Source organism: Anopheles stephensi, assembly GCF_013141755.1.
Source record: "Anopheles stephensi strain Indian chromosome Y unlocalized genomic scaffold, UCI_ANSTEP_V1.0 chrY25, whole genome shotgun sequence".
Taxonomy (NCBI): Eukaryota; Metazoa; Arthropoda; class Insecta; order Diptera; family Culicidae; genus Anopheles; species Anopheles stephensi.
In genome coordinates, this window is record NW_023404997.1 from 1 (window position 1) to 27,056 (window position 27,056).

A 27,056-nucleotide genomic window follows, 5' to 3' on the forward strand; every position below is an offset into this window, starting at 1 on the left:
ATTAGGAGACCAACGGATAAACGGAATACATTTTGTGTTGTAAATTGTGAAAAAGGACATGAACTTTAGACTGTTGGAGAAAACACAAAAGATAACATATAACAACAGTGTGCTGCGTAAACAAAAATAAGGCGCGTCGTGTGCATATGCAAATCAATTAGAGTGTGCGATCGCTTAGCGTCGTTTCGAGTTGGGTAAAAAAGAGTACGCCGACCCAAGTGGTAATGTGTGTGCGAAAGATGGCGTCGAGTCGGTCAGCAACCTTAGTGAACCATCGCGCGTAGATAATTTGGGCGCGTAAGATTGGCGTCTCTTGTTGATTACCGGATTAGTGGACAATTGGAATAGTCAGTGCGTTGAGCGAACAAATCAAAAGAGCGTGAGTTAACAAACGTCCAAAACAAGTACGATCACGTTCAAGCGATCCTTCACTTCCGCCGTCCTAAACAAATAATTATTCATATTCCGAGATAAAACCGTTATCGCCGTCGACCCTCGGACCATCAACGATCCTTCGCTTACCTGTTCTTGTTGTTTTTCGTTCCTTCCACATCCTTCCTTCCCGACCCAAAAATATTTTGTAAAATCTTAGAAAATAAACCACTCTACGTCTAACCGCAAACTGAAACGGTCATAGTTTTCTGCTCCGCAAGATCACGTCCGAACGTCGTAACCCGATAGAAAATCTTTCCAAAAAAGTTAACTGGCGCCCGAAATGGGACCTTCAAGTCTAAAAGTGAGGTGATATAAAGTTATAAGAAACCTGCACGACGACAACGAGGAAGACGTCATCGTGACCAGCAATTCGTGGACAAGTCTCCGAACAGACGCCGAAGGGTCCTCAGTAGGCAGTGCCAAACCGGATCAACCCAGAACATCGAGCATCGGTCATCGGACGCAGCATGAGTTTCAACATTGGCGCAGCATTGTTGATCGTATCGTGAGTCACAAATTATTATTCATAAGTGGGGAAAATTAAAATGAAAGTTAAATTTGATAGAAATCAGTTAAATCAGTGTTTAGATCAGTGAAAAAAGTGAAAAGGGAACAAAAATTAATATTATTGTCATATGGTGGACGATAGGAAAGATAGAAGGTTTAATTGTTTCGAAAAAATAGAATGACTACTTCTGCACCTTCTAGTACTATGAGCTATGACGAGTTTGTTAGCATGTGGAAAATTCTCGACTATGTACGAGATCTCCCAACCTTTGAAAGAAGGCGAATGAATTAATGGCGTGGGTCATGGAAGTAGAAAAGGTTCTACATATGTACGCTAGAGTCCCACGAGATTGCACCTTTTTTCATATAATCGAAGGAACAATAAGGAAAAAAATTAAAGGCGAAGCAGCCGAAGTTATTAATAACAATGGAATAGCTGGTGATTGGTCATCCATTAAAAGCACTCTTTTGCTCTACTATAAAGACAAAAGAGAACTGAAACACATTGATCACGAACTTACTGGGATCAGTAAAAAAGCAACAGAGCCATTAAGCAGCTACTTCAGTCGTGTTAACGATTTGCAAAGTGCAATTATAACCCAAATACACCGACCCGAAGTACTCTATCAATGCTGAAGCACACGCTTCTTACTTTAGAGAGAAAGCGTTAGATTGCTTCATTAGAGGTCTAGAAGTCCTCTTTGCTTTTTATTAAAAAATAATAGTCCACCCAACTTAAATGCTGCTTTCAATTATTGCCTAGAATACTGCAATATGAACATGAGATCGGCACCATTTAAGGGTGAGACTCGTTCGAATCAAATACCTAGACCAAGAGATCTACACGTACCATCTCCCCAGCGGCACAGTTACCATAACAATAATGTGCATCAAACACCACCACTACCCCTAAGATATCGAAACTTCCAAGGAAACCATTATCAACAGAGGAATCATTTTCCTACAACTACCTATAATCAACCTGGTCCAAGTCAACCTCGATACAATCTTCCAGAACAGAATCTTAAACCGCAACAGAAAATTAACTATCCTCAACCGATGGAAGTCGATCCATCCCTACGATCGAATGCTATTAATTATGCCAATCGACCGGTATATGACCAAAAAGGAGCTCAATCTTCTCCTTGGCAGCAAAAGCAAACCTATTCAGTGGATGCTCCGCTTGAATATGTCCAAACGGCACCACCATTAAATGAAACAAATCTAACAAGTGTAACCCCTGCTGTCAGGAACGAACCAGAAACTAATTTTTTAGATTGGTCCGTACTGTGGTGAAACCATTTCTCTCCTACATCACATTGCGGACAACACAAGGAGAATTTCCCTTTTTAATAGACTGTGGATCAATATCAATATCAATTTAATTTCACCCAAATAAGCTTAGCCTACAAAAAATCTAAACCGTATGATTATTCTAGTGGTACCATTAAAGTGCTAATGGAAATTTTAAAGTAACCTCAGCAATTGACATAGCATTTTTTGAACCAAAATCAAGCCTGAAGTTTCAATTTGTTATGTATGATTTTCATCCATTCTTTCTTGGCATCATAGCACCAGTATGCTTAAACACTCGAGCTAACCTTTATTTCAAACAGATGTCTTACAAATAATAACGGATGAAGGTTATCCTTTCAAATACTTTGCGTTACCTATGAAATAAAAGGAAATCATTTACTTGATTTTCGTACCAATCATTTAATATGAACTAAACAGGAAAATGCTGACGGATGTGCTGTGTAGGAATAAGCACGTTTTTCATGACCAATTTAGCATTAACCTGCACTACAAATGTCGATATGTCAATAAACACACCGACAGTATTCCCGTCCATCAAAAGTGTATCCTTATCCTGCGGCAACACAAGCGAGGTACAAAACAAATAAAAACTCTTTTAGAAACGGTATAATTAGACATCCCGATCAGCTTGGACATCCCCAGTCTGGATAGTACCAAAAAAGGAGGATGCGTCAGGTCAGAAAAATTTAGAATGGTAATTGATTATATATATATATATATATAAATATATATATATATTTAGAATCTATTCGTCTACAGGGCCAGACCATTTGCACGTATATTATTTAAAATTACACAAGAGTATTATGCGCTGGTAAGCGAAGTAAGGTAACTTAGATATCTATACTGATGTTCATAATATCGGTTTTCTTATATTGGTACGGCTACGTTTGCTCCTTCTTCTGTATGTGTAAATCAATTCTTACTGGTTGCGTTGCGACGTACAAGCGAAAGCTCTCCACCGGACTATGGGGTCGCGTTTAACTAAAAGATTTAAAAATGCACATTCGTTTCGTAAATTCGTACTATGCGAGCAAAAAGGGGATGGAGGAGGAGGGGGGGGCGAACTAGAATATATCGCTATAAGTATGATTATTTTATAATTCATTTCTATCCCTAACTCTATCAAGGTTTTGCAGGTTGTGTGTGTCTGCTTGTTTCGGGCTAGTTTGGTAATAGGTAACATGCGACGTAACAGAGACCGAAAAGAAAGGAATCGAACACCCTCCGGGGCCCCGACTACCCGGCCAATGGATAAATCATCTGACCGATCCCGACCAGCAGCAAACGGTATCGCCTTCTATTAAGCAGCCGGGCACGGTTTGTAAGATAGTAAAGTATTTGTTTCAATTGCTACCATCCATGAGATAAGCTAGCTAAGATTACGCGAAGAGAGCGACAGGAACAGGAAGCTAGCTATGCGCCGTTACTTCTTAAGGGGCACCATCTGGAGACGTTTTCAATGCACCGAGCTTGGATGACTGCTTTCCCGCCTGGAGTGTGGTCCGCTTCATCGTGGAATACGACTCGGTGGTGTGTTAGTTTTCTCACCCTTCCGTAGTGGGATTTTCGACATCGGTTACCATCCGGCGGCTGCCACTCGGCACCGCTGGTGGTTGAGCTTCTGCTTGCTGCCGGGTGGCGTCACGTTGAAGCTTTTTCGTCGCCGAACGTTGAGCGTACGGTTTGTGGCGAGTGGTTTCGCAACGGACGATGGATGGACTGCCGATGGAAGGTTTTGCCGGTGTTCTGCTGGTAATAATGGAGCCACCCTTTGGCACTACTGGTTGCCGAACGCGGGAAACCTTCGTAACGGTTTCCACTACCGGTTTGGCGATTTTGGTCTGTTGCTCTTTCTTCACACTTTTCACATCTTGGCTTTTTATGGATTTAACCTAAAAATAAAAAAATAATAAATTAATTAATAAATACAACCAGATAAATACTTCCGCGTGCGTGTGTGTGGGTGTAGTTTCTATAGAGTGAGTCTTGATTATTAGAAGATTTTCCTGGTCTTCAACAATCTTTTTTGCCAAAAAAGCTGTGTCCTTACGATTCGAAAGAAATTATAGTATCGAAAAAAGCTAAAAGTAAGTATTACAGTAACATTAAGGAAAATAGGTTTAAAACACATGTAAGTCAAAGGTTTCTAAATTGAAAACAAACCAATTATAAGTGTGTAAAAATTACACAAATCCTGACTTTTAATCAGTTAGATAACCCTTCTAATTTCGCATAAGTTCCTGAAATCTTTCTAACCTATCTTTCAACTATAGACGAGCAGAGACAGCCTCAATTTAGAAGGATTTACGAAAGGAAAGCAAAAGATTTCAATCTGCAACTAAAGGTGAGACTGTTCTGTTTCTACCGGATAGCTAAAAACTAGATGGAAACTACCAGAGAGGATTTCCAAACGGAAAAGTCACCACTTACAGGGTAAACCTCTCGACGCAATGAGCACTTTTGGAATGCCGGCAAAGCTTACCAGGCTTGTAAGTATGACAATGGCCAACTTCACATTGCCAGGTGAAGGTGGATGGAAAACTCTCAGGGCTCTTTGCTACCACCAGGAGAGATTTGCTTGCGCCAGGGAGATGGGCTTGCCTGCCTTCACTCTATCTGGCGCTAGAGAGAGCAATCGGAGGTGGAAGCTTCGGGAACCATCTTGTATAAGTCAGTCCAGATCCACCGACAACCACATTGATATTGAGTTACGCGCAAGGGTACTGGGCTGCCAACCGGTCATACTACAGCCTGAAGAAACTTCTCCACTCTAAATACCTGTTGCGACGGATGAAGCTGGGACCGAGCATTTATAGTCCCAGTACTCACATACGACTCTGAGATATGGACTCTGTCCAAAACTGACGAAACCCTCTGAGCCGCGTTCGAGAGGAAGATGCTATACGAGCTGTACGATGATCTCACCATCGGGGAGCGGATCAGACTCGCCAGGCTGCGGTGGGCTGGTCATGCCATGAGAATGACATCTTGACGACCCAACCCGTAAAGTGCTTTTAGGATTTTTGCCCCAAGCCGAGTAAGTAAGTAAGTAGTAAATAACAAGCTAAAACTAGCATTTATACAATCGAAATTGATGGCAGAACCTGTGTAGGGATACTAGAACCTGGAAATTCTCCTTTTGCAGATATTCGAACAACATAATAAATCGAATCGTACTAGTAAAGCTCCATAGACTGATATACAGATATTACAGGGTGTTAGCGTTTATATAAAGTGTAACAATTCAGCCGGCGTTGGTAGCACTAGCATGCCATTTACCTTGGACTCATCCGCCTCTTTGTTGATGGAAGATTCACGCTGTAACTTTCGCGTCCTCGGTGAGCCGGGATTGGATACGACGCGCACAGGCTTGATTACCCGACTCGTCGCCACCGTCGTCCGTCGTCGTTGCCGTCGCCGTTGCCGTCACAACCGCGGTCATTGTCGTGGTTGTCGTATAGGCGCAAGCGAGATGCAATCGATTGAATTAAGCACTACCGGATGTGCTGCACAAATCAATCCCACCCGCGGATCACCGTGCAGACGATCGTTCAGCGCCAAGGCAACCGTTCCACCCGGCCCCGTTGTTACCTTTTCGCCTATCTTGAACTGTACGCCGGTAACGATCGAACTGCATTCCTCCGGGTTAGTACGCACGTGCCGTTCTTCCAACTGGGACACCAGCTCCTGCGTAAGCCGTTCGACCGACTGAAGCATTCGTTCGGGGTTTTTGTGTTTCGCGTACGTACCCCCATCGATAGTCTCGCTCACGGCCGGTTGCTCCATCATCAGCTCGTCAGACCTGATCAGTATCAGCCTAACGTCGTCATCTGTTGCCATCCGGTGTTGCTGGTAAACGCTTCCACGAAGTCTTCATCCGGTGTCGAGAGTCAACTTCCATTTCTGAAAATCAAACCCACGCACTATCGTCCGGTGCCGCCTATTCGTCGCATTTGTCAGATTCCACAGGTGAAACATGACTGCCTTGTCTACGCCACTTCCGTGCGTGAACCATGAGTTGATGCCTACGTGCGTCCAACGTCCGTTCAGTTTTCCATATATATTCGCACATGGCCGTAGTGTTCGCGTAATGTGATGCTACTCTTTGCTGAACAGCTCCAAATCAACCAAGCAGAAAGCGTCAGCTTGTAGTAATGTACCCAAGAAGAACACGTAACAACGCGCAACAATGTTCATATGCTGCAGATCAACATCTACAAACAATGATTGATGTATTTTTGTTAATTAACGAAACGCGAACAAATAAGAACTGATAGTTCGTTCGGAATCTTAGATTTAACTTCGAGCCCCGTTGGCATCCTTTGCGGGTGTTGGTGGGCGCCGTTTCTGCAGCCCCGATGGCCACGGCTCGGGAGATTTCGGCGACTTCTGTCTGCGACGGAAGCACGACCAGAAAGAACTATTGTCATCATCGGACGAATCCGAAGATTGGCCCGGTGGGGGAGGATGTTTTACCGGTCCATCATCGAACGATACTTGACGCCTTTGCTTGGATGTATTTGGCGGCCATTTGTCGGCCGGGGTGGTCCTCATCACTAACGCGTATCATCGATTTCGAGATCATGCCCAGAGTGCTACCTGAAATAGCAGGGCGTCTTGATTTCCATGATTGGTTGAGCATTCAAGACAGCTCATCATCAAGTGAATCGTTCACCAGCGTATCGTCTGCCGGAGCGTCGTCCATTTCCATGCCGTCATCCACTAAAGCAGGCACAACACCTTTCAAGAAAAAGCAGAAGAAGACGAGCGAGCTAGCATCGGTATTACCGGACCGCGCACACATTTCGCCATTCTAGCTACCAGCAGCCTGGTCCGGTTGAGCCGGTGCATTTCCCTCAGGCACGACGATTGCCCTGCAGCGTGGAGTTGTCCTCTAGCGGGGCGCACCGTGAAATAAAGGAACGAAAAAACCGAACGACATTATTGCATCCTTCATCACTTCACGTTCCACTTACCAGCAACCTCCAGTTTTTCGTCCGTTTCCACGGGCACCACGGGCACCACGACCGTTGCCTGCAGCGGGGGTGTATCCTCCCCCGTTGAACTGTCCTACAGGACGGCCGTGCGTTCCATTTGGGCCGGATTTTCTATGGATTTTATCGGCGTGGAGGTCCGTGCGTTCAGCTTCTCGAAAGGCTCGATTACGTAATATAGTTTTCAGTTCGGCGGGGCTCACCGTCTACGGCATACAATTTCCATGCCTACTAAGATTTTTCGAAATGTGACACTTCAAAAATCCGCACGGCAAACGGTTCCATTTGACAGCTCCCGTTGACATACCTTCAAACCGGTTCCGTTACAATGTAACTGCGCGACCAGGCAAAAAATATTCCGGCGCAAACGGAGTACACCTTGCCGCCATGAGTTCTTCTTTTACGTCGCCATTTTGTTTTCTTTTTCTTCCAGGGATAAATCCTTTTCCTTTGCAAAACGTTTCAAACATTTCAACACGGACTCCACTGGTTGTGTTACATGCACATTGTTGTCAAATGCTTGTGGGAAAACAATCCGTCCGGTGGGGGGTGTTGATTCCAAGCTTTCACGGTGCTTACTAGTGAATTTTTCGTAATTAGTGGAAGGAAATTAATATCCGGAAAAAAATGTTCCGGTAAATGTTAAACAGATAATTAGTAAGAGGGAGAAAATGCTGTAAATTTTCTGGACGCTTACCATCTCCAGGAGTCGAACCGTACCACCATACCCTACCACACACAAGATCCAATTGAGTAGGCTGATTCACAAGAAAGATTTTAACCCAGTTTTGGGGGGAAATAGGGCACGTATGCATATTTGTTGCATAGATTTGAAGCTATAGGGTTTAATATTTTTCTTAAACCGTACGACAAGGTCCATTAATAGATGTATATATATTGTATATATATACATCTATATATATATATATATATATATATATATATATATATATATATATATATATATATATATATATATATATATATATATATATAATGGGAATTGGAGTTGATTAAAATTTTGCGAACTAGCTACAGAACCGAATCTGGCATCTTAATGGTAGCGTATTTTGATGCTCTCTCACTCGCACACGTTCATTGTAATGTGTTTCGTAATGGTTGGTTAAAATCTTTCTTGTGTGTGGTAGGGTATGATGGTACGGTTCGACTCCTGGAGATGGTAAGCGTTCAGAAAATTTACAGCATTTTCTCCATCTTACAGGCCTACCAAACCACTTTTACGGACGTAGATTGATGGATCCTGCTCAACAAAACGCAGGCAGCTAGTTTAGCGCCAACGATTCTTTACAAATGCAGGCGACTATTAGCCCCAGTGTTTAAGGCGGCCTGTATGCAGCAGCATAGATACCATGTGAATCTAGCTGGTACAACTGTGAGGAACCACTGTTAACCGTCTGCAGTACTGGTGGTAAGCACGGACCCTTGCCCCCTTGCCCTAGACAAATCCCAACTTTTCCCTATTCAACATCGCTTCCGGGAAAATTGCCATGCTACTTGTGTGCTGTCGACAGTCAAAAGCTTCGTCATTGTTTGCGTACATTGTATGCGAGTCTCACACCTACGACCCACAGCTGTTAGGATTTAAATTGAGGTTGAATGCGTTGAATACCGGGCCGTTGTAATGACCAGTAATAGAGACCGTTCTCTGGAAGCAGTTTATCTGTTAGAAGTGTTAATCTCACGGAGTTCTGCCGAGGACTTGCCCTAGCCCGTGTTTACGTGCAGAATGTGGTGGAACATGGGAAGGAATCACCTACCGGAGAACCGTTACAACCGGTGATGCTGCGTGCGAAGAAATGTGGGCCTAAAAGAAGAAAAAGAAGAAGAAACTAATTATCTGTTTGACATTTACCGGAACATTTTTTTCCGGATATTAATTTCCTTCCACTAATTACGAAAAATTCACTAGTAAGCACCGTGAAAGCTTGAAATCAACACCCACCGGACGGATTGTTTTTCCCACAAGCATTTGACAACAATGTGCATGTAACACAACCAGTGGAGTCCGTGTTGAAATGTTTGAAACGTTTCGCAAAGGAAAAGGATTTATCCCTGGCAGAAAAAAGAAAACAAAATGGCGACGTAAAAGAAGAACTCATGGCGGCAAGGTGTACTCCGTTTGCGCCGGAATATTTTTTTACTGGTCGCGCTTTACATTGTAACGGAACCGGTTTGAAGGTATGTCAACGCGAGCTGTCAAATGGAACCGTTTGCCGTGCGGATTTTTGAAGTGTCACATTTCGAAAAATCTTAGTAGGCATGGAAATTGTATGCCGTAGACGGTGAGCCCCGCCGAACTGAAACTATATTACGTAATCGAGCCTTTCGAGAAGCTGAACGCACGGACCTCCACGCCGATAAAATCCATAGAAAATCCGGCCCAAATGGAACGCACGGCCGTCCTGTAGGACAGTTCAACGGGGGAGGATACACCCCCGCTGCAGGCAACGGTCGTGGTGCCCGTGGTGCCCGCGGAAACGGTTCGTTTCTTTCGTTCTTTTCGTTTACGGCACGCTCCGCTAGAGGACAACTCCACGCTGCAGGCAATCGTCGTGCCTGAGGGAAATGCACCGGCTCAACCGGACCAGGCTGCTGGTAGGTAGAATGGCGAAATGTGTGCGCGGTCCGGTAATACCGATGCTAGCTCGCTCGTCTTCTTCTGCTTTTTCTTGAAAGGTGCTGTGCCTGCTTTAGTGGATGACGGCATGGAAATGGACGACGCTCCGGCAGACGATACGCTGGTGAACGATTCACTTGATGATGAGCTGTCTTGGATGCTCAACCAATCATGGAAATCCAGGCTCCCTGTTATTTCGGGTAGCACTCTGGGCATGATCTCGAAATCGATGATAAGCGCTAGTGATGAGTGTAGGGAATAGGATAGACAGGGCAAAGACAAAGAGATAGAGAGAGAGAAAGTGTGTGTGTGAGAGAGAGAGAGCGATTATGAGATTGAAAGCTGGGGTAGAAAAATACAGCAGTCGAGTTGGATTACTCTACGGAAGAACATATCATTCTGTGCCCTTTATTTTGTTTTAGTAAATAAAAAAAGTGGTTTGAAAGAAAGCGGGCTACCCCGGTCACTACAATGGCGCAGATGGACGAATCTACGTAAGTTGGGTATAAGGGTTTAGTTGATTACATTGGATTTTTCCGAAATAAGAACCGACGTGCGTGCTTTTGGCAGAACAGACTGTGAATGTGTTGGTGATCTATGTTACATTGACGACGGAGTTACGCACACCTTATAAGGTTTGATACAAAGGATAATTTTTCTGACGTTCCTTTAGGGGGTCGATGAAAAGAAGACTTTTCTTTAAGCACATTCTTTCAGAGGATCGATGCAAGAAAAAAAAAAGAAACAAACGCACATTTCAGTTGGAATCGATGCAAACAGATATAAAAAAAAGGAAAAACAAGAAAGAGTCAACGCACGTGCCGTAGGGCGCCGATGCAAAGTCAAATTAAATTAAAGCACATCCCTGCATGGGATCGATGTGAAGTAGCAGTACGTAAAAGCACATTACGACAGGAATCGATGCAACAACAACAACAAAAAAACTATTAAAGCACATCCCACTAGCGGATCGATGCAAAACTTAAGATTAACGCATATTCCGACAGGAATCGATGTACGAAATGGAATTAAGGCACATCCTTTTAGAGGATCGATGCAAAGGTACTCATTTACGCACATTCCAGTAGGATTCGATGCATAAAAAAATTAATTAAAAAAAATTAAGTTAAAAAAAAATTAAAAGTTATAACACATAAATAATAAGCACATCCTAACAGAGGATCGATGCAATATAAAATATTACAGCACATGTACTGGAGTATCTACGGAAGCAACGATAAAATTGTATAAATGACATTAGCGAACACGTTTGATCGTTTCTGAAGGAAGTTCACGGTTGACAATGTGAGTGATGTCTTACGACGCTGTGAGCTAGTTTCACGCACACAATAATCTTCTGTATGACGTACGTGACATCGAGCAAACATGAATTAACGTGTTAACTGGCCAAACGGCTTCGATACTGTGAAAAAGCTTAGGTAGTTTCTTCGCCGCGGTACCTAAATTTTCACCATTAGTCGCTAAACCAATTGATACTCCATAAAAAAGCAATAAGAGGCTGCAGAGATGCCAAAAAAACGGTTGCGTTCGGAGTGGACCGAGGAGGATAACAACGATCAACGTGCGCCCAAACCTTGCATTGAGGGAGCTTCAGCATTTGCTTCGCTTCCATTTTCGGCTTTACAAGTTGGTGAATGCAAAGCCTTGCAAGGAGAGGAGGAAATCGATAAAAATTCCTTCAATAGATGGCGTGAAATACTAGAATCCTGTTTGGCATTGGCAGGAATAAAGGAAGAGTCGACGAAGGCAAACATTTTTAAAATGAAGGCGGGTCCGAAATTGCTGGACGTTTTGGACAACACATCCAAGAAAGGTGGCCCGGATGCGCTTTCCCAACCATATTCCAGTGCGATGCATCGCCTTGAGGAATATTTTGGGTCGAGGGACTATCTTATGTTCCAACGGCAGAAGCTTCGATCGTTACCGCAAAATAAGGATGAATCAGACCTAAAATATGTGCGGCGTGTCTCAACAATTGCCAAGATGTGGTCGAGACTGTTGCAGACATTTTACAAAACCATGCCAGGAATTACAAGACCCGCGAAATATGCAGAAAAGCTGCCCGTAAAGGTGACTCTTTACAAGAGCTAGTGGACAGTGTTCGTACAATCGAAATCGAGCAACCAGCCGAGGAAATATACAACAAGAAGCACAACGTCGAAGAAACTTCAATTGTATTGGCGGTGTTGCGAACGCGACAAAATAAAATTGAGCTAAAATGACTGGCATGCAAAAGTTAGAGGTACAATTTTAAATACCTAAATATCTTTCGTTTAGGATAAATTCTCACCGGAAAATATTATCTTAGGAAAACAACCTTAAGTCACAGAGAGGCCTCATACCGTGAGAAAGACGAAATTATGGTAACATATCAGGGTATGTCATAAAATATCTCGAAAAAGGGACAATATCCAGACATATGAAAACTATAAATAAACTCAAGCCATGTAATAAAAACGAAAGTGAAGAACATGGGCCGAAAAGGGTTGCATGCACACAACGCATAAATTGTCATTGCGCGATTAGTTTCACGAAAAAAGACCAACGCGAAGATCAAGGCACGGTCGTAGGGCAGTGAAGGAAGGACCAACTTGACGAATAGAGTAAACGACGCGCAGGCAATAGGCAATAGGAAATAAACATACGCACTTGAACCACAGATGCGCGATGCATTACCCGCGGTCATAAAACGATAGGGTAACAATTGCCAGATATTGTAACATTACAGACCTCCTACACTAGCCGACGTCAGGCAGGGATCAAACGCATCGGCATACCGAGTTAGGATAAAGGAGATCGATGTAATGCTGTTTCATGTTCTTTTTCCCATAGAATTTTAGTATATAAGACAGGATTTTTGAGAATAAAAAGCGACTTGTAATCCAAACCTCAACGAAGAAGCTTGTGTTTCATTGTTTGGGTATCCATACAGAATCGGGAAAGTTTCACCTTTGCCTTCCCTCCGGAAATTGGTTACGCACTTTGGTGTCTCCCCACTCCGTCGGAAGAATTAGGCGAAATCAAGCCAAGCAAGAACCACGGTTAGATACTTCTCCTAGTTATCCAGGAAAAAAGGCTAATCGTCTGATCGAGCTACGGCATTCCCGTTGTCCACGCCGAGTTAGTGTAGTGCGAGTCCGCCGCTAAAAACTTCTCCTGGTTTTCCAGGAAAAAAGGTTAGCCGCCTGATTCAAGCAACTCTGACAAGGCCAGGAATCTGCGCGGAGATCTCCGAATCGATCACTCCTTCGCGTGGTCGGTTCAACAACGGTTCGTTATCGAACTAACAAATGGTGGCTCCAGAAAGAAGTTGTTAATATCCGCGCGCGTTAACAACTCATTCGAGCGAACTTACGTTCGTGGTGTGCTGTCGCCAAAAGAACAGCCTCTAACTGAACCCGCACCAAGCAGTGCTTCAAAAAGGTTCAGATTCAAATTCTGCGCTCGTGAAAAATAAAGTGAATTGCAGCGAGTGAAACGGTTTACAATTAATACACGTAAGAACTACAGTGCTATAAGTGAACCGATCGAGTGCCGTTGCGATCATATCAATGTGCACAAGTGCAGAACAAAATCGGAGAGCATCAGTGAGTGCCAGTGCGTGATATAAGCTATATATAAGCAATAAACACGGCTCCGAATTAAGCCAAACCAAAGGGTAATAAAGTTCTTCCAAAAAGGTAGAACTAAACGAAGTACGTTATTTTACTATCCGAGAACAATAGTGTTACAATACGGCTCCGGAGTGAACGAAAAAAGTTCACATCCGAAACAAACTCGAAAGTAACTTTAAATGTTTAGCGAAGAAGTCTATGCTTACGAAAGAAATCGTGTTTAACAATCAGTACCCGCGGTCATAAAACGATAGGGTAACAATTGCCAGATATTGTAACATTACAGACCTCCTACACTAGCCGACGTCTGGCAGGGATCAAACGCATCGGCATACCGAGTTAGGATAAAGGAGATCGATGTAATGCTGTTTCATGTTCTTTTTCCCATAGAATTTTAGTATATAAGACAGGATTTTGAGAATAAAAAGCGACTTGTAATCCAAACCTCAACGAAGAAGCTTGTGTTTCATTGTTTGGGTATCCATACAGAATCGGGAAAGTTTCACCTTTGCCTTCCCTCCGGAAATTGGTTACGCACTTTGGTGTCTCCCCACTCCGTCGGAAGAATTAGGCGAAATCAAGCCAAGCAAGAACCACGGTTAGATACTTCTCCTAGTTATCCAGGAAAAAAGGCTAATCGTCTGATCGAGCTACGGCATTCCCGTTGTCCACGCCGAGTTAGTGTAGTGCGAGTCCGCCGCTAAAAACTTCTCCTGGTTTTCCAGGAAAAAAGGTTAGCCGCCTGATTCAAGCAACTCTGACAAGGCCAGGAATCTGCGTGGAGATCTCCGAATCGATCACTCCTTCGCGTGGTCGGTTCAACAACGGTTCGTTATCGAACTAACAAATGGTGGCTCCAGAAAGAAGTTGTTAATATCCGCGCGCGTTAACAACTCATTCGAGCGAACTTACGTTCGTGGTGTGCTGTCGCCAAAAGAACAGCCTCTAACTGAACCCGCACCAAGCAGTGCTTCAAAAAGGTTCAGATTCAAATTCTGCGCTCGTGAAAAATAAAGTGAATTGCAGCGAGTGAAACGGTTTACAATTAATACACGTAAGAACTACAGTGCTATAAGTGAACCGATCGAGTGCCGTTGCGATCATATCAATGTGCACAAGTGCAGAACAAAATCGGAGAGCATCAGTGAGTGCCAGTGCGTGATATAAGCTATATATAAGCAATAAACACGGCTCCGAATTAAGCCATACCAAAGGGTAATAAAGTTCTTCCAAAAAGGTAGAACTAAACGAAGTACGTTATTTTACTATCCGAGAACAATAGTGTTACAATACGGCTCCGGAGTGAACGAAAAAAGTTCACATCCGAAACAAACTCGAAAGTAACTTTAAATGTTTAGCGAAGAAGTCTATGCTTACGAAAGAAATCGTGTTTAACAATCAGTACGTGGACAACCGCGGAAAAATAAGTTAACCGAGTGAATGACGTTTCGATCGTTTTAAAGTGCTCGCGTTTAAATAATTGAGGACATAAACACCAGTGCATGAAAGAAACTTATCAGCAATACGCACGTGGGAAAAAGTTCTCGTAAGGCGTATCTTAACGGAGTAAGTCAGTTGACTATCGGTGCAGATGGTTTTTTAGTACGACTCCGGAGTGAATTATCAGCGAGATCGAGACCACATTGAACTACCGGGCACGTCAAGGAAAGGTAACACCGAAAACGGTAAGTCGAACTTTCTTATCTATAGCTCAGAGTAGGAGTTTTAAAGGTTCGCCGAGATGCCTTATAAATTTACCACGAACACTTCCGGCAGTTGCCGATTGTACGTGGCGGAAGACACTTCCGAAGAAAGCATGATTTCATGCTATGAATGTGAAAGGTGGTTTCATTTAACATGTGCCAAACTAACACGTAAACCAAAGCCGGAAGAATGCTGGCTTTGCGTAAAATGTCAAAAGATAGCATATGAACTTAATAGATTGCCCAAGGAATCCGCTAGTAAGGATACAGAGGCTATGTTCTCACGACTATTGCTTGGTCAACAAGAACAATCAAAGGAGCAATTACAAGAATTTTTAAAAGCAGTAACAACTATTGCGAGCGACAAACAAGGATCGCCGCACATAGAAACGCTATTGAAAAGACAATCGCTTATGCAGTTGCCGAGATTTGGAGGAGATCCTGTAGAATGGCCAAATTTTAAACAAACATATGATGATACTAATGAGGAGGGAAGATTTTCTAATTTAGAAAATTTAAACCGCCTTAAACAGGCTTTATATGGACCAGCCCTCAAAAGCGTTCAACAACTAATGTTGGATTCTACAAACGTGCCAGAAATATTGACACGCTTAAAGAACTCCTTCGGGAGAACAGATTTAGAGTATCTTGAACTACGTAATAATCTGTATAAAATCCGAGGAGATTCCAAAGCATTGTCGTGGAAATGGTAAACGCTTTAGAAAACCTCATTCAAACAGTAAACTTGATGAGGGAACCGGACTACCTGAAAAATCATACGCTGGTGTTGGAGTTGACTGCTAGGCTACCACACCATTCAGGAAAAAAGAGCCCGGTACATGGCTGAAGCGGAATCACCGTTAAGGGTTCAAACTCTAGATAACCTATGCGATTGGTTGAGATCTTTCGCTAAAACGGCAAACATGCTAAAAACGATATCCGCACATACCCAACGTGGAGGCGTTCATCTTCACGAACAAAAAATCCCATACAAAGGTTTTCAACAACCAATCAAAAGGGATAAGGATTTCGAACAGAATTCAAAAGAAGCAGGCAAATATGCAATAAGCTACATGAAACGATCAGATGTTATGCATTGGTCGATGAGGTGCCATCTGAGCGAATAAAAATTGCTCAAAATAAAGGTTTATGTTTAGGTTGCTTGAAATCTAACAATCATACAATACATGATTGTAGATCCGCGCAAATATGCGGGATAAATGGATGCACCGATAGGCATCATAAAATGCTAAATTTTGAAATCGCAGGAGTAAACAATCATCAAGAACTAGAAGCAACATCATCAACGCACTTCCAAGTGTTGCCAGTTGAATTGACAAACGGCAATCACAAAATAAAAACCTATGCGCTATTAGACCCAGGTTCATCCTCAACCCTATTAGAAGAAAAAGTTGCGCGTCAACTTAACCTAAATGGGGAAGTAAAACCGCTCAAATTACTATGGACACAAGGCAAACAAACTGAACACGTTACAAGCCAAAACGTGGAAATAAGAATCAAGGGTCCAACTAAAAAGGGTTTTCAACTGAAGAATGTGAGAACGGTTAAAGATTTGAAATTACCTGTTCAATCTTTAGATTATGATAATCTAAGCAAAAAATATCCTCACCTTGCTAATCTTCCTGTTTCAGGATTTCAAAACATTCGACCCACTATAATGATCGGCTTGAATAATAATCATTTATTGATGGGGTTTAAACATAAATATGGTAAACCCACAGAACCGATAGCAATGAGGACAAGATTGGGTTGGCTAATTTACGGAAAAACAACCGAATGCCAAGAAGAGGAATATTCCATGATAGTGCAAGAGAAAGAAAGTTTTCGTAAACCAATATCCAACAAATTTTCAGTAGAAAAGTCTGTATTGAAACCAGTTGTTCAAATTTCTTTACCTAGGGATATTGCTAATTCAAGCTTAAAACAACCAGCAAAACGACGGAAAATAAAATCTGAAAAAACGGCTCTCAGAGATATCAATAGCCATCAGTCAAAGAGAGACAAATCCGGAGATTCAAAAGGGCTACAAATTAACAAATGAAAATTCAGTTCTTCAGGCATCAACTACAAAAAAGAAAAGAAATAGGATTTCCACCTGTATCGAAAACTCCAATCATTTTATGGAAACACAAATGACAAAAGATCAAAAAGGATCTGCACCTGTAAAAACTTTACACGGGAAATATCGCCGTCCAGTCAGTGAACTGGCGGATTTGAATGTTTACGCCAAACAAAAGTTTGAATCACCATTAAACAAGAAACAAAGGCTACCCAATAAAGGACCAATTGAAAGTAGTTTCATAGGAATTCATGAAGAAAATATGATTGAAGAGATAATTGATAAAGAATTACCAACAATAAAGATGGAAAGTAAGAAAATAATTTCTGATGCATGGAACTACGAGGTTTTGACAGCCAGCGCAAGGAAAGCTACTGCAATCACACAAACGATTAAACCTATAGGAAAAGGCAATTTGGCTTAATCAAAGGCCTCATGGTATTGTTCAACAATTTATCGACCTTTATATTAATCATGTTATTTCTCTTTTCAGCTGAAGTTTTGGGTAATACAACAAGGGGATTGATTACATATTTGATTGCAACCAAAAAACTATTCGCAAAAGAAAATAGCCTCTTGCATGCCACAAATGATATAAGAAGACAAGAAAATCTATCAAATCAAATCGACTCAAATGAAGCGTTCAAGTATTTTAACTTTCAAAATTCAAAGTAGAAAACGATCGTCAAATAGACATTGCGAGAAAAAGTACACATTAGTTTTCTAAAAGAGTAGAAGTGAGGAGATTAGCTCAAACGTTAGAAATAATCGACTATGACTCTCTATATTAAAAGTCAGGTAATTGCAAGGCACCCGCACAAGAGCAACGCATTTCGTCAGTAACGTCTGAGTTCAACCAGAATCAGAGAAGTCTTCAGAGCGTCATTCTTCATCCGGCAGAAACAGTTGGTCTGCTATCAACAATTAGATGACAACGGTCAACGTCGAAGGGAACTACGAAGCGGTAATATGCGGTTGGCTAGTGCTTAGATACGAAATTAGCTATCTCAACAAAAAAAAAGAAACTACAAAGGGTGTGCGAAGTCACAACTTTAATCTACGAAGAAAGCTAGCTAATGTTCAACTATCAAACGTTCAAGGTCGAACAAATGCTGTATGTCTTGCTAACGCCATCGAGAGACTACTTTTAGGTCATATGGGCCGAGTCTGATGGAAAGCAAGGTCAAGATGCTGAGATCTCCAGAAGATGAAAACCTGCTATACAAAGTGATGAGAGACTCACTTCTTCTCTGCAACTAAATCAGAGCTGAACAACACCCAAGTCTACAATAGTTTCTGCATAACGCCTTACTGCGGTCTAAACTATAATCTTGGTCGACCAGCCGATTACAATGCATCTTCAACTATCGATATCTAAATCTTAAAATCCAGCATCAATATGGCGACTATTTTTCACATCGTAGCCACTTGAGAAATCGCCCAACTGAAGTCATCGTGTTTAAGACGACGACGTGTGAAATCAACGAGCAACTGCAACATCTCTTATCCTGTAGAGATTTTTGAAAAGCGTGTCAATCAAAATCGTATCTGAGCTTCAACGCCTAACGCGCAGCCCTACGAGTAGTCCAATGTGCAACCAACAGTGAATTATGCCTCATTACTATCATCTCCTTCGTCCTTCGTCATCGCTGCGACAACCTACGAGCACCAACGCACTTTCACCGGCTAAACAACTGTAAATGGTTTCTTCAACCGACTGCAAGAATCGATGAACCGTCAACGGCAAAATGCGTGCAATTACAATCAGGTGTCGTATAATGAGAGTGCAAAACAATTCAATTGATTAAAATATTAGGAAAATTAACTCAACAGGAGAAGTTGAATTTTATCCGGGCAGTTCTACGTCGCGTTTATTTGTAAAAACTTGTAGTTTTACGAGGGCCGGAATGTTGCGAACGCGACAAAATAAAATTGAGCTAAAATGACTGGCATGCAAGAGTTAGAGGTACAATTTTAAATAACTAAATATCTTTCGTTTAGGATAAATTCTCACCGGAAAATATTATCTTAGGAAAACAACCTTAAGCCACAGAGAGGCCTCATACGTGAGAAAGACGAAATTATGGTAACATGTCAGGGTATGTCATAAAATATCTCGAAAAAGGGACAATATCCAGACATATGAAAACTATAAATAAACTCAAGCCATGTAATAAAAACGAAAGTGAAGAACATGGGCCGAAAAGGGTTGCATGCACACAACGCATACATTGTCATTGCGCGATTAGTTTCACGAAAAAAGACCAACGCGAAGATCAAGGCACGGTCGTAGGGCAGTGAAGGAAGGACCAACTTGACGAATAGAGTAAACGACGCGCAGGCAATAGGCAATAGGAAAATAAACATACGCACTTGAACCACAGATGCGCGATGCATTACCCGCGGTCATAAAACGATAGGGTAACAATTGCCAGATATTGTAACATTACAGACCTCCTACACTAACCGACGTCAGGCAGGGATCAAACGCATCGGCATACCGAGTTAGGATAAAGGAGATCGATGTAATGCTGTTTCATGTTCTTTTTCCCATAGAATTTTAGTATATAAGACAGGATTTTTGAGAATAAAAAGCGACTTGTAATCCAAACCTCAACGAAGAAGCTTGTGTTTCATTGTTTGGGTATCCATACAGAATCGGGAAAGTTTCACCTTTGCCTTCCCTCCGGAAATTGGTTACGCACTTTGGTGTCTCCCCACTCCGTCGGAAGAATTAGGCGAAATCAAGCCAAGCAAGAACCACGGTTAGATACTTCTCCTAGTTATCCAGGAAAAAAGGCTAATCGTCTGATCGAGCTACGGCATTCCCGTTGTCCACGCCGAGTTAGTGTAGTGCGAGTCCGCCGCTAAAAACTTCTCCTGGTTTTCCAGGAAAAAAGGTTAGCCGCCTGATTCAAGCAACTCTGACAAGGCCAGGAATCTGCGCGGAGATCTCCGAATCGATCACTCCTTCGCGTGGTCGGTTCAACAACGGTTCGTTATCGAACTAACAAATGGTGGCTCCAGAAAGAAGTTGTTAATATCCGCGCGCGTTAACAACTCATTCGAGCGAACTTACGTTCGTGGTGTGCTGTCGCCAAAAGAACAGCCTCTAACTGAACCCGCACCAAGCAGTGCTTCAAAAAGGTTCAGATTCAAATTCTGCGCTCGTGAAAAATAAAGTGAATTGCAGCGAGTGAAACGGTTTACAATTAATACACGTAAGAACTACAGTGCTATAAGTGAACCGATCGAGTGCCGTTGCGATCATATCAATGTGCACAAGTGCAGAACAAAATCGGAGAGCATCAGTGAGTGCCAGTGCGTGATATAAGCTATATATAAGCAATAAACACGGCTCCGAATTAAGCCAAACCAAAGGGTAATAAAGTTCTTCCAAAAAGGTAGAACTAAACGAAGTACGTTATTTTACTATCCGAGAACAATAGTGTTACAATACGGCTCCGGAGTGAACGAAAAAAGTTCACATCCGAAACAAACTCGAAAGTAACTTTAAATGTTTAGCGAAGAAGTCTATGCTTACGAAAGAAATCGTGTTTAACAATCAGTACCCGCGGTCATAAAACGATAGGGTAACAATTGCCAGATATTGTAACATTACAGACCTCCTACACTAGCCGACGTCTGGCAGGGATCAAACGCATCGGCATACCGAGTTAGGATAAAGGAGATCGATGTAATGCTGTTTCATGTTCTTTTTCCCATAGAATTTTAGTATATAAGACAGGATTTTTGAGAATAAAAAGCGACTTGTAATCCAAACCTCAACGAAGAAGCTTGTGTTTCATTGTTTGGGTATCCATACAGAATCGGGAAAGTTTCACCTTTGCCTTCCCTCCGGAAATTGGTTACGCACTTTGGTGTCTCCCCACTCCGTCGGAAGAATTAGGCGAAATCAAGCCAAGCAAGAACCACGGTTAGATACTTCTCCTAGTTATCCAGGAAAAAAGGCTAATCGTCTGATCGAGCTACGGCATTCCCGTTGTCCACGCCGAGTTAGTGTAGTGCGAGTCCGCCGCTAAAAACTTCTCCTGGTTTTCCAGGAAAAAAGGTTAGCCGCCTGATTCAAGCAACTCTGACAAGGCCAGGAATCTGCGCGGAGATCTCCGAATCGATCACTCCTTCGCGTGGTCGGTTCAACAACGGTTCGTTATCGAACTAACAAATGGTGGCTCCAGAAAGAAGTTGTTAATATCCGCGCGCGTTAACAACTCATTCGAGCGAACTTACGTTCGTGGTGTGCTGTCGCCAAAAGAACAGCCTCTAACTGAACCCGCACCAAGCAGTGCTTCAAAAAGGTTCAGATTCAAATTCTGCGCTCGTGAAAAATAAGGTGAATTGCAGCGAGTGAAACGGTTTACAATTAATACACGTAAGAACTACAGTGCTATAAGTGTAGAATATTATCACTGGTTGGGAGTGAATTTTGTGATATCAGACGGACGTTAAAGAGTTGTGGTGTTGCGCGCTCGACTTACAATTTCATACTGTTTATTCACTGGTCCGGTTACAAGTTCATCCTATTGGTCAAGTCACTTTCCCCTTAATTCACTTCTAAGTTCGTTCGTGTGCGTCAATTTATACTATCTGCTTATAGTGTTGTTCCTTTACCATATTTCGTGTAATAATTAATATTTCATGCATTTTCTACATTCCGGCCACCAAAAGAGAATTCTTTTCAATTTCTGCAAATTCGTTGTTTTTCTTCATGTAACATGCTAACCAATATCCTATTCGCTAATATATACGTAATTGACGTTTCGCTTGGGTCGGTATCAGTGTTTGGTTACATTATTAGTGCACCATGTGGTTACACAAATCCCTCGTTTGTATCGATTGGTCGTGGTAACAAAGCTAAACGATTAGCTGCTCTAACAATTTGTTTCCCCCCTGCCGTACGTAGCGTAACTACACGCACGACACCATCCTTGCCCGGGTGCAGCGCCGTAATGCGCCCCATTGGCCAAACAGTCGGGTGAAGATTATCTTCCTTGATTATAACCAGCTGATTGATCTCCAGCTTAACCGGTGCGTTGTTAATGTGTTTGGCTCGGGCTTGGAGTTGTTGGATGTATTCCGGATACCATCGGGACCAGATCGTTTGCACGTGCCTCTGCACGAGTTGGTACTCCTTGAGTCGGTTGGTCGGAAGGTGTCGTATGTCAACATCCGGGATTGCTTGCATGTTGCTGCCGATTAGAAAATGACTTGGGGTTAATGGTTCTAAATCGCAAGGATCATCGGATAAAGGGGTCAAAGGACGGGAATTTAAACATTGCTCCACCTGAGCAATAAGTGTAAGCATACTTTCTTGGGCGATACTTGTTATACTTATCGTGCGTAAAATGTGTTTTTTAGCCGACTTGACTGCCGCTTCCCATAATCCGCCGAAGTGAGGGGCCCTTGGGGGAATGAACTTCCATTCCATTTCGTTGGACGAACACCAATTGATGATAGACCGGCGATCGTCATCGTTCTTCTTCAGCATTTCGTACACGCGATGCAGCTCGTGGGCAGCTCCCTTAAACGTTGTCGCGTTGTCGGAGTGTAACTCGCACACCTTGCCTCGGCGTGCCACAAAACGACGTAGTGCTGCCAGAAATGCCGTAGTAGTTAAATCACTCACTAGCTCGATGTGTACGGCTCTAGTCGCGAAGCAAACAAAGATTGCGATGTACGCCTTCGTCGGACTCCGATTGCGGACGGGTGATTTCAGCATAAACGGCCCGCAGTAGTCCACTCCACTGATCGAGAAAGGTCTGGTCGGTGATACTCTCGACGTTGGTAGGTCAGCAACACTTTGTTTCACGAGAGTCGGCTTGTTTTTGAAACAAACGTGACACCGGTGGTAAACAGCCTTAACGAGATTCCTCCCACCAATCAACCAGAATCTTTGACGAAGTGTTGCTAATAACAGTTGCGGTCCAGCATGCAACAGTTGAAGATGATACGCCACTGCCAATAACACCGATAGTGGGTGCTTCGCCGAGAGAATCGCTGGATGTCGTCCTTCTTCTGGAAGATCAGCATTTCCGAGCCGGCCACCGACGCGTAACACACCAGTATGGTCGATGTACGGTGACAACCACTTCAGCTTCGATTTGTCGGAAACATGCTTCTCTTGAGCTAAAACCTTTAGCTCCTCCGCGAACGAATCCCTTTGGGCTAACTGGCATAACTTCAGTTCGGCCCGACGTAGTTCCGTGGCTGTAAGCGGTGGAACACTCTTCTCCTCGATGTGTGGCGCATCCTTGCAGCTTGCTCTCGATGATTTGTTGGCTCCCTTGATGCACTCCATGAAGCGTAAACAATAAGCTACAACTCGTCTCAGCCTGTAGTATGATGAGTATCGCTCGAACAGTTTGTCACGGAACTCACACCTCGTAGAAACTGTGACAATCCGTGACGCCGTCGCCCGTTCTTCGATGACACCGTCATTCTCCTTCACTGCTGGTGGATGATTTGGCCATGCATCATGACTGTAAGCCAACCAACGAGGCCCATGCCACCAACGTTCACAATTAAGCAGCTCCTCCGGCTTCAGACCCCGTGATATGTCGTCTGCTGGATTATCACAACCAGGAACGTGACGCCACTCAGCTATCCGCGTTTCTTCCTGTATCTGCGCCACTCGGTTGGCGACAAATGGTTTCCATCGACGTGGTGGAGAATCCAGCCAATACATTACCGTCATTGAATCGGTCCAACAAAAGGCCATCGTAGATGCCGGTAACGTTCGACTCACCTTCTGGAACAGTTGGGTTGCTAATCGTGCGGCGCACAATTCCAACCTGGCGATCGAGTGCGTATTCGCCAATGAAACCACTTTCGACTTCGCTGCTAACAATTGCACCGTCACAATGTTGTCCGTCGATTCTGCGCGTACATAACAGCAAGCACCATATGCACTTTGTGACGCATCAGCGAAGACGTGCAATTGCAAGCTGACCGTTGTAGGTTGGGAGATAAAACGTGGCACTCTTAATTCGCGTAGCGAATATAACGTTGAATGAAAGCTTCTCCACTCTTGTTGAAGCTCACCGGGCAGTGCACGTTCCCAATCCCAAGCCTTTCCATTCTCCTTCAAACTCCACAAACGTTGTAGAAAGACTTTCGCGATGATGATTGTCGGACCCAACAAACCAAGTGGGTCGAATATGCTTGCCGTGTACGACAAGATCAAGCTTCTCGTTAATACTTCAGCTGGTTGTGGAAGGCCAACCTTGAAGGAAAACGAATCGTTGGCGGGTTCCCAAACCAGCCCCAGCGTCGAAACAGCTTGACCATCCTTCCACTCGTGCATTGATTGAATCGCAAGATCTTCACATGGGACATCTAGAAGCGATTCTGGAACGTTAGATGCCCACTTTTTCAATGCGAAACCAGCTGAATCGAGCATTGCGGTGATTTGCTTTCGCACTTCTACTGCTTCGTTAAGGTCAGTCGCTCCTGTTAGTAGATCGTCGACGTAAAAATCACGTAACACGGGATCAACTGCCTTCGGGAATTGATCTTTGTGGTCATGCGCAACCTGCTGGAGCGTTCTAGTGGCGAGGAATGGAGCTGACGCCGTGCCGTAAGTAACGGTATTCAGCTCGTAGGTCGATATCGGATCCAGGGGGCTCTTTCGGTACCTGATACGTAGCAGATTCCGATCGATGATGTTGTGGAGAATTTGCCGGTACATTTTCTCCACATCGGCCACTAATGCGATTGCGTAGGACCTGAATCGCAATATAATCGTTAGTAGATCTTCCTGGACAATTGGGCCAACTAGTAACGTATCGTTTAAGGAGTATCCCGAGCTCGTTTTACAGGACGCGTCAAACACGACCCGTACTTTTGTGGATGTACTCGATTCCTTCACCACCGCATGGTGCGGAATATAACAATGCGGAACACTATCATCCACTGGTTCGGTAAGTTTTCGCATGTGACCAAGTTCCTCGTACTCTTGCATGAAACGCTTATATTCCATCTCCATTTCAGGGTTGATCTTCAATCGCCGCTCCACAGCCATCAGTCGTCGATCCGCAATCTCCTTTGATGAACCCAATACTATATCTGCTCTGGGATTACGAGGCAGACAAACGATGTAACGACCATGGTGATCACGCGTTGTAGTGGCAGCATAATGCTTCTCACAAGCATCTTCCTCAAGCGAGAGAGCGGGTCCCTCTAGATTGGTCTCATTCTCCCAAAACCGTTGCAGCAATGTATCGAGAGACTCATGTCTCCTAATTGAGTGGCACGAAACAGGACTAGCGACTGAAATGTGGGAAGTATTCCCAGCAACTGTCCACCCAAACGGAGTCTCAACCAACCAAGGACCGCCTTTGACCAGTAACTGCTTCTTTCCGGTATGCCAATCCCAATATGCGTCACTCCCAATGATCACATCAACTCTTGAAGGAAGGTTAAAGGCAGGATCAGCCAACGGAACGTCAGGGAATTTCCAACCAGCAACATCGATTGGGGCAGTCGGTATCTCAGCACAAGGGGAGTTCACTATCAGGAACTCAAGTGGCGACGAAAATGGCGCTGACTTTGACTGCACCGTTGCGATGATCGAACCCTTGGCTTGCTGAACACCCTCACCGATACCTGTCAATGCAACGTTGATCTTTGTACGACGTGTCAGCAGCTTCCGCGCTAGGGATTCGGACACGATATTGCACATGGATCCTGAATCCAACAACGCTCGTGCTTCATGCCGAATGCCATGGTCATCGACTAACCAGAGAACCACCGTTTCGAGAACCACAATTTCATTGCTCGAACCTACGTTCATGGTTACCTGTGGCGGTGAATCGTCGTGCAACATGCTGTGATGACGTGCGTTGCACTTGTTGCAACGGAAGACGGAATTGCACGACCGTACCTGATGATTCGGGTTCAAACAGTTGAAGCATAGTTTATGCTTCGCAATCACTTCACGCCGGAACTTTACGTCTCCTTTGCAGAACTTCGGGCAGCTTCGTAGATGGTGTGGCTCTGCACACTCTAATGGACAGGATGCGTAGGATGTGCTGCTAGCTGGCTTCCGCGTTGACACTGAATTGCTCACGTATCTAACCTTTCCTCCCATTCTTCTTTCTCCACAGGCCACCGGCGTTTGTTTCGATTCAGATATCTTCGCTAACGTTTGGGACGAACGAAGGATTCGGATTCTATCCTGCAGGAAATCGATTAGATCTGAATACTTATCCTTGGAGCTGGCCGATGAATGCTTTTCCCAAGCTAGGATGGTTGATGAATCCAATTTGAAGAACAGCAATGTGGTGAGGGGAGTGTCCCAGTTGTCAACCGGTTCCTTCAGCTTTCTTAAACCGTTCACGTGCCGCGTGAACTCGTCCACAAGCTGCGCCAATTCATCCACAGATCCTTCATGCATCGCGGGAAGGTGATGCAATGTTCGATAATAATCACGGACTAACATGCGCGGGTTATCATACCGTTTCAGCAGCGCGGCCCAGGTGGTCGCATAGTTGTCCGCGGTCAATGTGGTATGCTCGAACAGCAGCGCCGCCTCACTCTTCAATGATGACAACAGATACTGAAGTTTCAGTATCGAAGGTATATCTGCTGACGAATCGATCATTGCCACGAAGCGATCACGAAACGTGAGCCACTTCGTCGTATCACCGTCGAACGTGGGGAGATCGATTTTCGGTAACCGCACATTAATTGATCCGAAATTACCCGTTGAGTTCAGGCTAGAAT

At 43.7% G+C, this 27,056-nt stretch overlaps 1 protein-coding gene across 1 annotated transcript; it reads right to left on the minus strand.

Annotated features, from left to right (window-relative positions):
* Positions 1–3,810: 3,810 nt before the first annotated feature.
* Positions 3,811–26,934, minus strand: LOC118515178 (the record flags this gene model as incomplete). Its single annotated transcript, XM_036061881.1, has 5 exons — positions 26,440–26,934; positions 25,658–26,214; positions 24,556–25,570; positions 5,788–5,970; positions 3,811–4,154 (listed from the first exon to the last, which is right to left on the minus strand). Coding segments are annotated over exons 1-5 (2,594 nt in total), but the record flags the coding sequence as incomplete, so codon positions are not given.
* Between the last annotated feature and the right edge of the window lie 122 nt (positions 26,935–27,056).